This window comes from Pantherophis guttatus, chromosome 4 (assembly GCF_059756535.1).
Source record: "Pantherophis guttatus breed Tessera chromosome 4, ASM5975653v1, whole genome shotgun sequence".
NCBI classification, from domain to species: Eukaryota; Metazoa; Chordata; class Lepidosauria; order Squamata; family Colubridae; genus Pantherophis; species Pantherophis guttatus.
In genome coordinates, this window is record NC_142066.1 from 26,101,356 (window position 1) to 26,117,709 (window position 16,354).

Consider the following 16,354-nt stretch of genomic DNA (forward strand, 5'->3'; position numbering starts at 1 on the left):
TCCGGCGTCCCGGTATAGTCAGCTAGTACCATCACTGACAATAGGGGATGAGATCTTGCTCCCCACAGAGAGGGCCCGCAACTTGGGTGTCCTCCTGGATTCACGGTTATCTTTAGAAGATCATTTGACGGCCGTGGCCAGGGGTGCCTTTTATCAGGTTCGCCTGATCCGCCAGTTGTGTCCCTTTCTGGATCGGGACGCCTTGCACACGGTCACTCATGCCCTAGTCACCTCCCGTATGGACTACTGTAATGCTCTCTACATGGGGCTCCCCTTGAAAAGCACCCGGAGGCTCCAACTGGTCCAGAACGTAGCCGCACGGGTGATTATGGGCGCAGCTTGTTACGCCCATGTAACACCTCTCCTACGCGAACTGCACTGGCTCCCGGTGGTCTTCCGGGTGCGATTCAAGGTGTTAGTTATCACCTTTAAAGCGCTCCATGGCTTAGGACCTGGGTACCTACGAGACCGTCTTTTGCCACCAATAGCCTCCCACCGACCAGTTCGTTCTCACAGGGAGGGACTACTCAGGGTACTGTCAGTCAAATTATGTCGACTGGCGACTCCCAGGGGGAGGGCCTTCTCTGTGAGGGCTCCAACCCTTTGGAATGAACTGCCCCCGGAGATACGAAATATCCCTGATCTCCGTGCTTTCCGCCGTGCCCTCAAAACCCTGATGTTCCAACAGGCGGGGCTAAACATACGAACATGTGAATGATTTTTTAAATGTTATCTAATTCTGGGTTTTATTTGATTGACCAAACTAAGTAATAATTTTAATTAGCAATTTTATGATGTTTGTGTGTCTATATTTTTCTTGACTGTACACCGCCTTGAGTCCTACGGGAGAAAGGCGGTATAGAAATATAATAAATAAATAAATAAATAAATTTAAATCCCTTTAAACTGTAAAAAGTATATTTGCTGAAGTTTTTTTTCCTGTTAGAAGAATTTAGGGCAAATTTACTATTGGGACATATAGGGTATAGCTAGTCCTGGGTGAAGTCTGCTTGCATGGTCGGCCTGGGAAGGAATTGGAGGGATTGTCTCCGTGTGGTCTCTTTTCCAGAAGTGTCACATCTTGGATATAACACAAGGTTGTTGAGTGCTCCACAAAGCAACACATCAACGCATCATTCCCTTTGGGGCACACGATATCACAGGTAGTCCTCGATTTATGACAACTGAACCCAAAGTTTCTGTTGCTAAGCGAGATGGGGGTTGGACTAGATGACCTACAAGATCCCCTCCAACTCTTGTGTATTCTGTTGTACAACATTTATAACGCCGCCTATCGTTCAAAAATATCTGGGAGGCTCCCAGACGGGATTTCTTTGCATTTCTTCAAGTAGTCTTGGAACAGCACCGATCCTTAACCGCAACGACCACCCCACTTGCGTTCATTACACGTCCGTCATTGCGCAATTACAGACTGAGAAAAGGGCGGGAAAAAGTCAGCGAGGGCTGAAAATATAAATATACTAATCCCGCTAACAGGAGAAGCTCCAAAAAGGGCGAAACTATTATCGAGCGCGGATATTTAACTTTTTTTTTTTAAAAAAAATCCTCCTCTATCCATCGCGGCATTTTATCAAAAAGAGAAAAAAAATTCCCCCGGCTTGCCGCCATCATCGGCCTCATCACACGCAGCGCTTTTTATCAGTTTTGCCCACACTTTCCTTCGGCCGAGCTGGGCGGTGAAGCCACGGGGTTGCCAGGAATGACGTCACGTCCTGTGCGACGAGTTGGGTTGGAGGGGGAGGGAAAAAGTCTCTAGCTATGGCGTCATATCCGGCTCGAATGGCAGCAGGAGTCTGATATTGATTCCTACGCAGTGCTGCTGGGAGGCTTCGGGTGCTGTTGTTGCAGCCGCCTAGGTACGACCCGGGTCGTTTGTCCGGGGATGGGACGGAAAGGAAGGTGCAAACCCGCCAATTCTAATTTAGGGTCCCGCGGGGCCCCCTTGGAGAGTCAGAGGAATGGGGGCTCCAGAGGTTCCCAAACGAGTGTCGAGGTCGCCTCCTAAATTGACTTCAGACGTGGCTGCTTTGGTGCAGACTTGATTAGATGCACGAGAAAAATGGTGGGGATCCCCCTTTGGCTTCGATAAGTTCTATTAGAGCAGAGTTTCTCAACCTTGACAATTTTAAGACATGTGGACTTCAACTCCCAGAATTCCCCAATCAGCCTGGCTGGCTGGAGAATTCTGGGAATTGAAGTCCACACATCTTAAAGCTGCCAAGGTTGAGAATCACTGTATTAGAGGATGGGGGGTCGATAGGCGTCCCTTACATCCAATTCTCCATTATGCCCAGTTGAGAAAGGAGTGGGTGGGCTTCGGTTGAAATTGATGGAGACTGTTGTGGAGTTCAGGAAGTGTAGAGATTATCAGTCGTCCAGGTCATGGTTGTTCCAAAGGTGCTTTTTCAGGAGGCAATTGGAATTTGTTTTTTCCCCTCTCTTTTGAAGAAGTTTTGCTTCTCATCTAAGAAGCTTCTTCAGCTCTGACAGGATAGTGGGGAATGGAAGGATTTATATTCCTTGCAGACAAGCTGGTCATTTGCATCCTTTTAGAGCAGTGGTTCTCAACCTTCCTAATGCCGCGACCCTTTAATACAGTTCCTCATGTTGTGGTGACCCCCAACCAGGGGTGGGTTCTAAATTTTTTTACTACCGGTTCTGTGGCCGTGGCTTATTTTGTGGGTGTGGCTTGGAGGCCATGTGACTGGGTGGGCATGGCTAGCTGGTCATGTGACCGGGTGGCCATGGCTATGTGTATAGGGACTACTCAGAGGGCTGAAAAAAGTCATTTCTGACAGGTCCTCGCACTTTTGACTGGTCCTCACACTTATGACCATCCTCACATTTATGCCCGTGCAGCATTTTTAACAACCATGTCACTCATTTCACAACTGCTTCTTTTCACCATGGTGATAAGATAGGGCAAAAAACGTAAAATGTGAGGACAGTCGTAAATTTGAGAACTGGTCAAAAGTGCGAGGACCAGTCAAAAATAACTTTTTCAGCCCTCTGAGTAGTCCATGTGCACAAAAGGACTACCCAGAGGGCTGAAAAAAGTGATTTCTGACAGGTCCTCGCACTTTTGACCGGTCTTCACACTTATGACTGGTCATCATTTATGCCCATTGTAGCATTCTTAACAACCATGTCACTCATTTCACAACTGCTTCTCCACCATGGTGACAAGATAGGGCAAAAACGTAAAATGTGAGGACAGTCGTAAGTTCGAGGACTGGTCAAAAGTGCGAGGACCAGTCAAAAATAACTTTTTCAGCCCTCTGAGTAGTCCATGTGCACAAAAGGACTACCCAGAGGGCTGAAAAAAGTGATTTCTGACAGGTCCTCGCACTTTTGACTGGTCCTCACACTTATGACCATCCTCACATTTATGCCCGTGCAGCATTTTTAACAACCATGTCACTCATTTCACAACTGCTTCTTTTCACCATGGTGATAAGATAGGGCAAAAAACGTAAAATGTGAGGACAGTCGTAAATTTGAGAACTGGTCAAAAGTGCGAGGACCAGTCAAAAATAACTTTTTCAGCCCTCTGAGTAGTCCATGTGCACAAAAGGACTACCCAGAGGGCTGAAAAAAGTGATTTCTGACAGGTCCTCGCACTTTTGACCGGTCTTCACACTTATGACTGGTCATCATTTATGCCCATTGTAGCATTCTTAACAACCATGTCACTCATTTCACAACTGCTTCTCCACCATGGTGACAAGATAGGGCAAAAACGTAAAATGTGAGGACAGTCGTAAGTTCGAGGACTGGTCAAAAGTGCGAGGACCAGTCAAAAATAACTTTTTCAGCCCTCTGAGTAGTCCATATGCATAAAAGGATACAGCAATAGAGAGGGATGAAGGAAGGGAAGGGAAATTAGAGTAGGAGTGAGGGTAAGAGAGGGAGGAAGAGAGAAGGAGAAGGAGAAAGGAAGAGGAAGTAAGGAGGAGAGGGGGGGGAAAGAGAAAGTAAGAAGGAAAGAAAAGAGAGAGGTGGTAGGTTTGAGGAGAAAGATTGCTGTACAAAAAAAAAAAAGATGAAAGGGAAGAAAACCAACCCCAAACAAATATGAAGATATTAAGATAAAGAATAAATTGTTAAACTTTAAAGAATAAAAGAGAACAAATATGAATAAATAGCAATAATTAGAAACACACATACAAACATACAATGTATTTTCTTTGAACAGAGTATTTGGCCGGTTCACAAATTTAAACAGTGTTTAGTCATTTCAATTAAATTTATAATTTCTATATTTCCTTTTTGCCATATTTATTCCTCATCTATTTTAAAAAAAAACCAATATTACCCTTCATCCTCATCTCTAATCTTAATCAAATTCAATTTTTCCCTTCTATTCTATATTATACCCCTTCGCATTGTCATCTATTTTTATATCCATCCTCACATTGGTTAATTATGTAATTATGTAATACAGTTGTTTAATACAAATTCAACATTTTAATATAAATCAATAAGTTATAACTATGTTTTTTGTATATTAATCAATATGAACATGAATATTCCAATTATTTCCATGCAATCCAATTTCTTACAAATCAATTAATTATATTTACCAATAATAATAAACCAAATAATTTCCCCCATATATTCCTCCAAACCACAACTTAACCATTTCTGCTTTCAACACAATATACAATTAATAGTATCTCAATAATTACAATTCCCTAGTTAAATAGAGCTTTTTTTCTTTTCTGTTTTAAAATCTTGAACCTCCTCTTTTGCCCTAAATTTCCCATTGTTTGCAGTTTTGCACCTACTTTTTTTGGTGAGGAAAAAGAAAAAGAAATCTCTCTCTGCCTCATTTTGTCACATTGCAGCAAAGACCCTGCTTTACTTTCAGTTTCGTTTTTTCAGCATAGCTAGGGGGAAAAAAATCTGCTCCAGATTTTTTTGCAGCTAGCAGCAGAGCCCTCCGCAAAACAGCTGAGAGCAAATCAGCTGAGAGTCGAGGCTGATCTAATCAACTTATGCTAATTAACCTATCCTGAAGCTGAAAGGGGCTGTTTTTTCTAATTTTGCAGGCACCGGTCTACTCATTTGTTTTCTTTTAACACTGATCAGCTGTGGGGTGGCGCTTTGAAGCCCCACAGCAAGAATTTAAACAGTTTTTTTCCCTCTAGCCATCAGCTGGGACTCAGGAGGCAGCAATAGATTGAGAGTGGGCCGGGTAAGCGAACGGCCGGCGATCCAACAGAGGCAGAGGGTGAGGGTGAGTGAAGGCATGGGGGGGGGTGAGAGAGGGCTTTGGCGATCCTTGTGAAATGGCCGTTCGACCCCCAAAGGGGTCGCGACCCCCAGGTTGAGAACCGCTGTTTTAGAGGGTCGTTGAAGTACTTGGAGGTGGATCTTTGTCCTCAGGGTCACCTGAGTGGTGCTCCCGGTAGTGCTTCAGGAAGGGAAGTAGCCTTACTTTAAGAGATGGCAACAAAAACACCGTTTTTTTGCAAGTAATGGTTTTTCATCTTTCTGTCTACCAAAGGAAGTGGAGAATTGTTATTCGCAAACCGTGTTTAGCCTGGTGCAGGTGGCAAACAGAACCAGATACGAGAGGTGGTTCAAGGAACTTTTATTGAAGTACAGGCTAATAACACTTCATTCAGTGACTGTTCAAAGTTAACGGCACTGAAAAAAGTGACTTAAGACTGTTTTTCACAGTTTTTATTTATTTATTTGATTTATATGCCGCCCTTCTCCAGAGACTCAGGGCGGCTTACAATGTGTTAAGCAATAGCCTTCATACTTTTGTATATTTTATACAAAGTCAGCTTATTGCCCCCACAATCTGGGTCCTCATTTTACCTACCTTAGAAAGGATGGAAGGCTGAGTCAACCTTGAGCCTGGTGAGATTTGAACTTGCAGTAATTGCAGGCAGCAGATGTTAATAACAGTGTTAATAACTGTTAATAACAGTTACTACCTTTGCAGCATTCCCGATGTGATCAGAATTCCGATGCTTGGCAACTGGTTTCTACTTATGACCGTTGCAGCATCCCGGGGTCATTTGGTCAACTTTTTGCAACCTTCTGACCAGCAAAGTCAGTGTGGAAGCCAGATTCACTTAACAACTGGGAGACTAACTTATCAATTGCAATGATTCACTTAACAACTAAGACAAAAAAAAAGTCGTAAAATGGGGCAAAGCTCACTTAACAGATGTCTTACTTAACAACAATACATTTTGGGCTCAATTGTGGTCGTAAGTTGAGGACTACCTGTACGTCAGCAAAAGGAGCCGAGATCCTGAACTATACACAAATACAAATTTTATACAGTTATAATTAAAAAAGTTAACACCCTAAGAATCATTCATTGTTTGTTTGACACTTGTTTCTTTTGATTGGATTCTTGTACTTTTCCCTCCTTCTTCATACATTGCATGTTTATGCTAATAAGCTTTCTTATCAAAAGGGGTGTGTGTTTTATTATTATAATAAGCTAGAGATTACCAAAGTTTATGTCTACCCTGTTTCCCACCAAATAAGACATCCCCTGATACTAAGCTCAATCGGGCTTTTGAGCGCATGGCAATAAGGCCAAGCGCTTATTTCAGGGTTCAAAAAAATATAGACAGGGTCTTATTTTCAGAGAAACACGGTATGTGCTTTAGCTAGCATCCTTTTAACAGCGTCCTCCTAACTTTAAACTTTCTTATAACTTTCTTGTTGCTAGACAGTAGTTGTCCCATCATTCGTTACTGATCTTGTTACACTCATTGCAGCTGCAATTTTCTGCCTCTGTAATTCCTTTAACAAACTTTCCTAATTCTAACATGAGATCTTCAGAATGCAGGATTCTTCTTATTATAACATTTGGGAGTGCCTGGCAGCTATTTGGACTAAAAGCGTTATGAGGAAGTATGCAGGATTATTTTATTTATTTATTTATTTATTTTAAATAGTTTTTATTGAATATAAATATTAAAAAAGACATACGTAACATATACACAACAAACATTTATACAACATATACACAAAAAGAGTGTAATTTCTTCTTAAGCATTTTTTCAGAGTGACGTTCTACAATTCTACTTATAATATATTCCTTCACCTCTCTTTAATAATATTTTTTATTACATATATATGTATCAATCGGTAATATATCCCCTATATATTTTGTATATTTCTAATTTTTAACCAATTATACCAATTATTCCATATTTTATAATAGTCTGATTCTTCTTTTTCTTGTAATTCTTTGGTTAACCTATCCATTTCAGCGCATTCTAAAATTTTCCCTATTACTTTTGTTTCACTTGGTATTTTTTCTTGTTTCCAATTTCTTTATGCAGGATTATTTTAAATTGTGTTTTTTGGGGCACTGTTTTGGTTCTGAGGGCTTATCAGATTCTTCAGTTATATTAACCTATCACTTCATTGATGCCAAAAGAGTAGACCATATGTATTGCGTGCATCTACCCTGGAATGGGTAGCAAAGGCAGACTTGACAGCTGCTTGTTTACAAACTTTCCCCAGAGGTAGTGTATAGTAATGATAAGGTCCTTATCTGTAGAGGAACCAGCATTCTGGTAAAGCTGGATGCGACACTTATCAGAACTGCCAAGTTCATGTTTTGAACACAGCAGTCTCTCTGCTGTTGATCTGGGTTGCATTTTACAGGGTCATCATGTCAAAACGGAAAGTCACATTTGAAGACCAAGGCGATGATGATGAAGAGGAGATGATCCTCCCAAAGAAGAAGGTGAAATAAATCTTTATAGCATCTTTGCCTAATCTGACTTCTTCTGCCTGTTGTTGGTTAGAGTTCCTATCAATACTGGCCAATCTAGTGGTAGGAACTCCTAGAAATTGTAGGACAAACCACCTGATGGAACCCAGGTTGAGGAAGGTTATTATTTAACTTGAGATCCAGACAACAAAGCCTAAGGAGGAACTGTTCATTACAGTGTTTTTCAATTTGGCAACTTTTTTTTTTTTAATTTGATTTATATGCCGCCCTTCTCCGGAGACTCAGGGCGGCTTACAATGTGCTCAGCAATAGCCTTCATCCTTTTTGTATATTTATACAAAGTCAGCTTATTGCCCCCGCAACTCGGTCCTCAATTTACCTACCTTAGAAAGGATGGAAGGCTGAGTCAACCTTGAGCCTTGGCGAGATTTGAACCCTGCAGTAATTGCAGGCAGCTGGTCTTAATAACCAGCTTAATAACAGGGTGCCTTAAACCCCTGTACTACCCCTGTACTACCAAGGCTTTAAGACATAGATGGACTTCAACTCCCAGAATTCTCATGCTGGCTGGGGTATTCTGAAACGTGTGAAGTCCACAAATCCTAAATGTCTATGGAGATTCTCAGTCATCCAGGTCATACCCTGTTTCTCCAAAAATAAGACATCCCCTGATAATAAGCCCAATCGAGCTTTTGAGCGCATGCACTAAAATAAGCCTCCCCCCCCAAAATAAGCCCTCCCCGAAAATATTTAAACGCAGAACTGAAAATCAGGTAAGACTGCAAAAGGAGCCTCATCTTGTGCTACGTGCCCCAAATAATAAGACCTCTTCGAAAATAAGGCCAAGCGCTTATTTTGGGGTTCAAAAAAATATAAGACAGGGTCTTATTTTGGGGGAAACATGGTAGTTGTGCTTTTTCAAGAGGCACCTGGACTTTCTTGGGGTTTTTTTGAACCCTCATGTTTTGCTTCTCCAAGAAGCAGCTGAGAGCTGAGCTCTCAGTTGAAGAAGCTTCTTGGATGAGAAGCGAAATGTCTTCAAAGAAAAAAAAAAGTCCAGTTGCCTCTTGAAAAATCATCTTTGGGACACACATCCTAAAGTTACCACATTTGAAAAACACTGCACTGTGAAGTTGCAGTCTATAGCTACATACTTAAATTCAGGTAGTCCTCGACTTACAACATTTGTTTAATGACCCTGTGAAGTTACACATCACTGAAACAAGTGACATGATATTATTTTTGTCACCTATTACTATTGCAGCAACCCCATGGGCACATGATCAAAATTTGGATGCCTGGCAACTGGTTCATATGCAATGTCTAGGGGTCATGTGATCACCTTTTGCAACCTTCTGTCAAGCAGAGTCAATGGAGAAGCCAGATTCACTTAATAGCTATGCTGCTAAGTAACAACTGCAGTGATTCACTTAACTGTGTCAACAAAAGTCATAAAAGAGGACAAAACTCTCTTAACTGCTTCAGTTAGCAACAGAAATGTTGGGCTCAATTGCGGTTGTAAGTCGAGGACTGCCTATAAGGACCACAAGTTATCAGTGAAAAAAATAGAGAAAGTTACAGGGAGTAACTTGCTAATTTGAGGAATTAGCTAATTTTCTAACTTGACAATTGGGGGAAAACACGTAAACTCTGAAGGTTCTTCAAATGCTGAACTTCTAAATTCACTTCATCTCTTGAATAGCTGGTGGAACCTGCTATTGGAGGGCCAGGCAGCCGCTTTAAGGGCAAGCATTCGTTGGACAGCGATGAGGAAGATGAGGAGGAAGATGAAGGGCAGGGTAGTAAATATGACATCCTTGCATCAGACGATGTGGAAGGTAAGTAGGGAGCTGTATTGATTATAGATTTCAGTAATCAGAACTTCTACATTCTTTCTAAGTTAAAAAAAAATTCAGTAGTCCCCAAGATTGTGGATTTTTTTAGTGATGACAGTTAAGACACTCTGAATTATGTGGTGACCCATCACATAATCTTCAATCTCAATAAGAAAAATGTTTTCAGACTTTATAATTCAAGTAAAATGATAATTTTGGAGCAGGTTTCATATTTGCACTTTCTACTCCAATAATTTACTGTTTGTTAACAGTTTTAAAAAATTAAGGTTAAATAATATTTTTATTGGTGTCAGGTCAATCAGAAATTAATCTCCTTACTTTATCTTTTTAGGGCAGGAATCTGCCACTATTGACTATGAAGATGGTATCCGGATCACCCCTTTCAATTTGCAAGAGGAGATGGAAGAAGGTCATTTTGATTCAGAAGGCAATTATTTCTTGAAAAAAGAGGCAGTGATTCGGGACAATTGGTTGGACAACATAGATTGGGTAAGTCTTTTTAGGTAGACTTGAAGGGAAGACAGCCAGTGCAAGATAGATAGATAGATAGATAGATAGATAGATAGATAGATAGATAGATAGATAGATAGATAGATAGAGATAGAGATAGAGATAGAGATAGAGATAGAGATAGAGATAGAGATACTATATATATAGATATACTCTCTCTCCCTCCCTCTCTCTCTCTCTATCATAGGATTTAGGGAATTTTAGTTAGAAAGAAGGCAAATAAGAGATGAGTACATTATTTATTTTTGTTTATTTAGTTTGATTGTCCTCCATCTCCTAAAGTCTCACAGCTGCTGTGGAAAAACTGTGCATATACATTATTTGAAGTAAATGTAGGGGAATTTCAGGAGTGTAAAAGGAAATACCATGGACAAGCCATAGAATCCTCCGCCATCTACTCTGGTTATCAGTTTAAACCAGTGTTTCTCAACCCTGGCAACTTTAAGATGTTTGGACTTCAATTCCCAGAATTCCCTAGCTTCCTGTACATAGTACCCCTCCCTCCACCAATAAAATTGAGACCAATGTTGACAGATGGAAAGTATGCTTGCAAAAATTGGAAATGATTGCAAAGATAGATCAGCCATTTGCGTTCTTGTTCCAGACCTAAAATCCATTTTAATCCATAATACATCACTTTTCTTTTACCTAATCTATCCTTTTCTGTTTTTTACCAGGTCAAGATAAAGGAACAGCCTCCCGGTCAGAAGAAATCACTCGATTCTGCAGATAATGACGAAGAAGATGAAGATGATGAAGATCTTGAGGTGGGCCGGACACCTCTGGAGAAGAAGGAACTTCTGGAAAGGATGGTAGACTTAATGTTACCTGGTGAGACAGTAGCTAGAGCCATTCAAAGGTTCGGAGACAAGGGTGGCCCGAAAAGTAGTGGACGTCACCGGAAGCCCTGGACCCGCCTCAAAGTAGATGAAGTTGATCCAGCTGAGGAAGATGATCCCCAGAAGCCAGGGTCACCTGAGCGGAAAGAGCAGCTAGAACAGCTGTCAGGGCTGGCTGACCAAATGGTGGCACGAGGAGTCTATGAAATCTATCAGGAAACCCGGGAGAAGCTGGCTGTGAGACTCCGGGTGTTACAGCACCCTCCTGCAGCACCTTCCTCTGGTGAACCAGAACTCGACATGTTTGCTGAGGAGATCGACGAAGCCAAACTAGGAGAGAAGACATCATCAGGTGAGTGTCCTTGGGGAACTGAGTGTTCCGGGATTGGAAACATACAGTCAAGACAGTGTGCTGAATATTATCATAGCAGGTGAAGGATCACTTGTTGGGGTGTTTTTCATTATGTCAAGGTTCGGGAGGAAAATTCCGCTCAAACTTGCAAAGCTGTGTGTCAAGAGCTTATTTGGGGAAGCCTTGAAATATACAACCCCTCATCTAACACGCTCAACTATCCTTAACTCAGTACTTCTCAACCTTGGGGACTTTAAGAAGTGAGGACTTCAATTCCCAGAAGCCCCAGCCAGCCATGCTGGGGCTTGAAGTCCACACATCTTAAAAGTTCCCAAGGTTGAGAAACACTGCCTTAACTGTATGATGTTCTATTGGGGGGTAAATTCCCTATTATTAGGGAACTTAGGAAAAATACTTCTGACCTATGTGTTTATTCTCCAACAACAGGAAGTCAGACACGTGGGGAGAGTGATGACAACATACTCTCTGAGGTGATGTGGGAATATAAGTGGGAAAACACAAACACATCTGAACTTTACGGACCCTTCAGCAGCTCTCAGATGCAGGTAAGAGGCCAAAAGAGGATAAATGAACTTCTTGTTCACTTCCTCACTTTGTGTCTATTTCTCTCTACCTATTCACTATCCTAGTAATGTCCTTTTTTCTTCATTGGTACAGATAATCCTTTTCCCTTCTTTCTCCAATATCTCATTTATCTTTCTTTTTTCCTGAGTGACTTTTTTTAAAAAATGCATCTTTCTACCATTCTATTCATTTTAATTGCCATCTATTTAGTGTTGCTGGTTCTTCGATTTTGCAATTGTATATAAATCCTGGCTTATGTTGAATACTGGTAGTCCTTGACTTGGACACTTGGTGGCTGTTCGAAGTTACAACAGCACTGAAAAAAATGGCCTATGACCCTTCCCATGGTCATGTGATCAAAATTCAGCCGCTTGGCAACTGACTCACATGTATGATGGTTGCAGTGTCCCGGGGGTCATGTGATCCCCTTTTGCGACCTGACAAGCAAAGTCAATGGAGAAACCAGATTCACTTAACAACTGTGTTAGTAGTTCAGCAACTGCAGTGATTCACTTAACAAACATGGCAAGAAAAGTCGTAAAATGGGGCAGAACTCACTTAACAAATTTCTCACTTAACAACAGAAATGTTGGGCTCAATTGTGGCCGTACATTGAGGACTATCTGTACCGATGGAAGGATGATTCTGTTGATGCACCTTATTTCCCTTCCTGGCAATTGTGAGAAGAAAAACGTATTCTTTGGGAGATTGCATCAGAGAGATTTTTAATCATTGTCACATATTGTTTTTGGTTATAATTTATTTCCTTGGTCAGAATTTTTTTCCTGGACAGTACATTTGCTGTGGGGATAGTGCTTGAGAATTAATTTTGACGGATATAGTATCACTGCCCCCAAATCCATACTAACATACCCAATGTGCATTTTTTAGAATCTGTTCTTTTCCTGGCATCTTTCTTTTATTCTTTTATTAGATTCTTTTATTAGTCTTTAGGTTAAGTAACCTAAATCAAGGGCAGCATATTGGGCAATCTTGAATATAGAATCAGAAATGATTTGTGGAAGCAAAATTACTTATGTTCTTTTCTTTAATCAAAGTAGTCAATTTTGCCATTTCAGCCAACTCCATCAACTTCTGCAACCATTCGTCCATAGTAGGAATCAGACTGCTTTCGAACTTCGTGCGTGATGTGGAAAAGAATGAAACTTTGATTTCGGGTTTTACCGATTAGACTGATAGATCTTTACAGAAATGGCTTGTTCATATTATTATGAAAAAGCAAAAAGTTGTGATTTTTTTTAAAATTTGATTTATATGCCGCCCTTCTCAGGGCGGCTTACAATGCATTAAGCAATAGCCTTCATACTTTTGTATATTTATACAAAGTCAGCTTATTGCCCCCACAAACTGGGTCCTCATTTGATGTTAATGCCTTATTTTACTGTAACAGAGAGAGTCGGAAGTCAATGCTTCTTTTTTTCTTCTTCTTATCTTTTTTCACTTCTCTTCCCCCTTCCCCCCCCCACTGCTTTTCTATTTACTTTTGTATTTTGTATTTTACAATATTTTATAACTCAATAAAACTGTTAAACTAGAATCAGAAATGATGTGCAGCATTCAGTTTCCTTGCAATGCCAGATTTGATGATAAATGATCTTCTACTCCCTTATTAGCAAAACATGCAATTAATACGGTTTCATTTCTTCTAATATTTAATTTAATTTAATTTAATTTCCAATTTATATACCGCCCTTCTCCCTGAGGACTCAGGGCAGTGTACAGCCAAGATAAAAAACATAGAATACAAATATTAAAAAACATTTAAAAATATATATAAATATATAATATGGTCCTATCAAATACCATATTGGCTGAGTGCGTTTTGGGATGACTCTTTTGTTAACACTGCCAATTAAGCGTGCCTCTTTGGTTGCCTCTTTTGTGATATTCCATACCAGATGGTTTTGTTTTCTTTCATGAATGAAGGCGAATATATGTGTCCCAGGATAATGCTGCAGGATCCAATCTGGATCGGCCACCAGGACCAGAGGTTTAGTCTTCCGAGCTTTCGGATTCGTGCTAGAGCCTCATCCTCAGGGAACTTCTTTCTAGCAGAGTCTGTTTTCTTTCCTTTTCTTCTTTTCCCTGCCATCCTTCTCTCTTCCCTTTCAAATTCTTTTTTCTGTCTCTTCAGGACTGGGTATCCCAAGGCTATTTCCCTGATGGGGTTTACTGCCGGAAGGTGGAAAATTCCGAGGGCCAGTTCTACAATTCCAGGCGGATTGATTTTGATCTCTACACATGATCGGAACCCACCTCCGGTCCTGCCAAGCACGAGGGACAGAGTTCAACCCAGCGACAGACTGAAAGAACTTGCCAGACTGTGGGGTGGGGTGGGGTGAGGGCAAGGGGATATTATGTGTGTGCCTGCGTGGGTGGGTGCATTTGCCGAGGGGAAGAGGGGTTCCCATTTAAATCTAAGGATGTTTGGTATTTTGTGAAAAATAAAATAACCTTAAATTGGTTTGGATAGTCAGCCCTTTCTATTTTCCTGCTGGCTATTACATCCCATCGCTGTACATTTTATGTGGGGTAATGGTTGCCAGAGACAAATAATCTTGTACAGGTAGTCCTCGACTTATGACCACAATTGAGCCCAATGTTTCTGTTGCTAAGCAAGACAATTGTTAAGTGAATCTTGCCCCATTTTACAACCTTTCTTGCCACAGTTGTTAAGTAAATCGCTGCAGTTCTTAAATTAATAACACGGTTGCTAAGAGAATCTGGCTTCCTCATTGAATTTGTTTGAAGGTTGCAAAAGGTGATCACATGACCCCAGGACACTGCAACCATCATAAATGCATGCTAGTTGCCAAGGGTCTAAATTTTGATTATGTGACCATGGGGATGCTGCAGTGGTCATAAGTGTGAAAAACAGCCATACGTCACTCTTTTCAGTGCCATTGTAACTTTGGATAGTCACTAAACAAATGGTTGTAAATTGAGGATTACCTGTACATGTGCTGGATTACTTGATCATGGCTCATTAACCAGAGCTAGTGGATTATTTGGGATCACATGCATTATATCAACTGCAGCAGTCAACATGATTGGTTGCTGGAAAATAAGATTTTTCCATCATTAAATGAATGGTTGTAAGTCGAGGACTACCTGTATGCAAGATAGTTTCTTTCAGCCCAGAGTTTTTAAGTTTATCCGGTGATATTTTAAGTTTCTTCTACTCACCAGCCCAGAGCTCGTCAAACAAGGAAAATGTTTTTTAATAGACAAATACACAGATTTAAAAACACAAAAAAGCATAGACGACTAACCTAAAATAAAATCAACATATTTTCCACCCAGTCTTGCTTAGTGGGCAGCCTAATAATTAGTTATCTTGCCACATATATTACACATGAGCAGCTGTGTCCTTAGATTTATAGAAAGGAAATTATCTTTTCAAAAGAACAGATTGATGTTTTTATGGCTACAGAAGTGGTAGGCAATCTGATGGAAAAGTTTGATAATCATCTTGAAATCGATATTTCCTGAAAATCAACTTGAGCCAACTCATTGGCACAGGAAGGAAACTATGGTAAATTATTTCAGCAATCGGTCCATTGAAGCCAGCTAGAGATAGATAGGTGAGTTTTATGTTATTTTTATTTTTAGAAAAAGAATGGATCAGGAAGGGGATAGGAACCTCAATTTTAAAGATGGTTTTGGTGTTTCTTATCCCTCTTGTAGAGATGAACCCTATCTCATGGTATCTTCATAGAATTTCTGTGAAAGTTGTGATTGGTTAGTTTGTTATAGCTTTATTCTTGGAAGATGAGCTTTTTGTTTCCTGTGAATTTTATTGTCCCTGCCAGGAAGCAGATGTCGTATGTTCCAAAAACGTGTGCGATTCATTTAGCTGATTTTTCTGAGTAAATTTGGCTCTTTTTGTGGACAGATTTGACATTGACCTGATTCGGTGACTCAGACTGAAGTTCTAGCTCATGGGTGCCAAGTTCACGGTGTCATGTTGCCGTCACGTGACATTTCACGATGTTTCCCCCCTTTGCGGAGCTGGGGTAGGCATGGCCTGCGTGTGACGCATCCGGTCCATGGGCCTCTAGTTTGACATCCCTGTAAATCTAGCTAGTCTTGTTTTTTTAACAACTTCGAGCAACGCCATCTCTAGAAAGCTTTCCTGCCAATATCCATCTTTAGGACACAGATAGTCTTTGACTTATTCGTTTAGTGACCGTTTGAAGTTAAAACAGCACTGAAAAAAGTGACTTACAACCATTTTTCACATTTACAACCATTGCAGCATCCGGTCACGTGATCAAAATTCAGACACTTGGCAACTGACATGTATTTATGACAGTTGCGGTGTCCTGGGGTCATGTGATCACCTTTTGCGACCTTCTGACAAGCAGCATCAATGAGAAAGCCAGATTCGGTTAATAACTGTGTTATTAACTTAACAACTCCAATGATTCACTTAACAGCTGTGGCAAGAAAG

At 40.7% G+C, this 16,354-nt stretch overlaps 1 protein-coding gene across 4 annotated transcripts; it reads left to right on the forward strand.

The window, feature by feature from the left end:
* The first annotated feature begins 1,743 nt into the window (after positions 1 to 1,743).
* Positions 1,744 to 14,365, forward strand: CD2BP2 (CD2 cytoplasmic tail binding protein 2). Of its 4 annotated transcripts, XM_087891808.1 has the most exons (8): positions 1,788 to 1,877; positions 5,172 to 5,260; positions 7,669 to 7,750; positions 9,441 to 9,576; positions 9,926 to 10,083; positions 10,782 to 11,295; positions 11,743 to 11,861; positions 14,036 to 14,365. In XM_087891808.1, the coding sequence occupies exons 3-8, from the start codon at positions 7,676 to 7,678 to the stop codon at positions 14,144 to 14,146; spliced, it is 1,113 nt and encodes a 370-aa protein (XP_087747934.1). In that variant the 5' UTR covers positions 1,788 to 1,877; positions 5,172 to 5,260; positions 7,669 to 7,675; the 3' UTR covers positions 14,147 to 14,365. The 4 variants fall into 4 exon arrangements, with proteins under 4 accessions (XP_034275633.2, XP_034275635.2, XP_087747934.1 ...); XM_034419742.2 differs by lacking the exon at positions 5,172 to 5,260 and having other exon boundaries at positions 1,744 to 1,877; XM_034419744.3 differs by lacking the exons at positions 5,172 to 5,260; positions 14,036 to 14,365 and adding an exon at positions 12,960 to 13,445 and having other exon boundaries at positions 1,744 to 1,877.
* Positions 14,366 to 16,354: the final 1,989 nt, after the last annotated feature.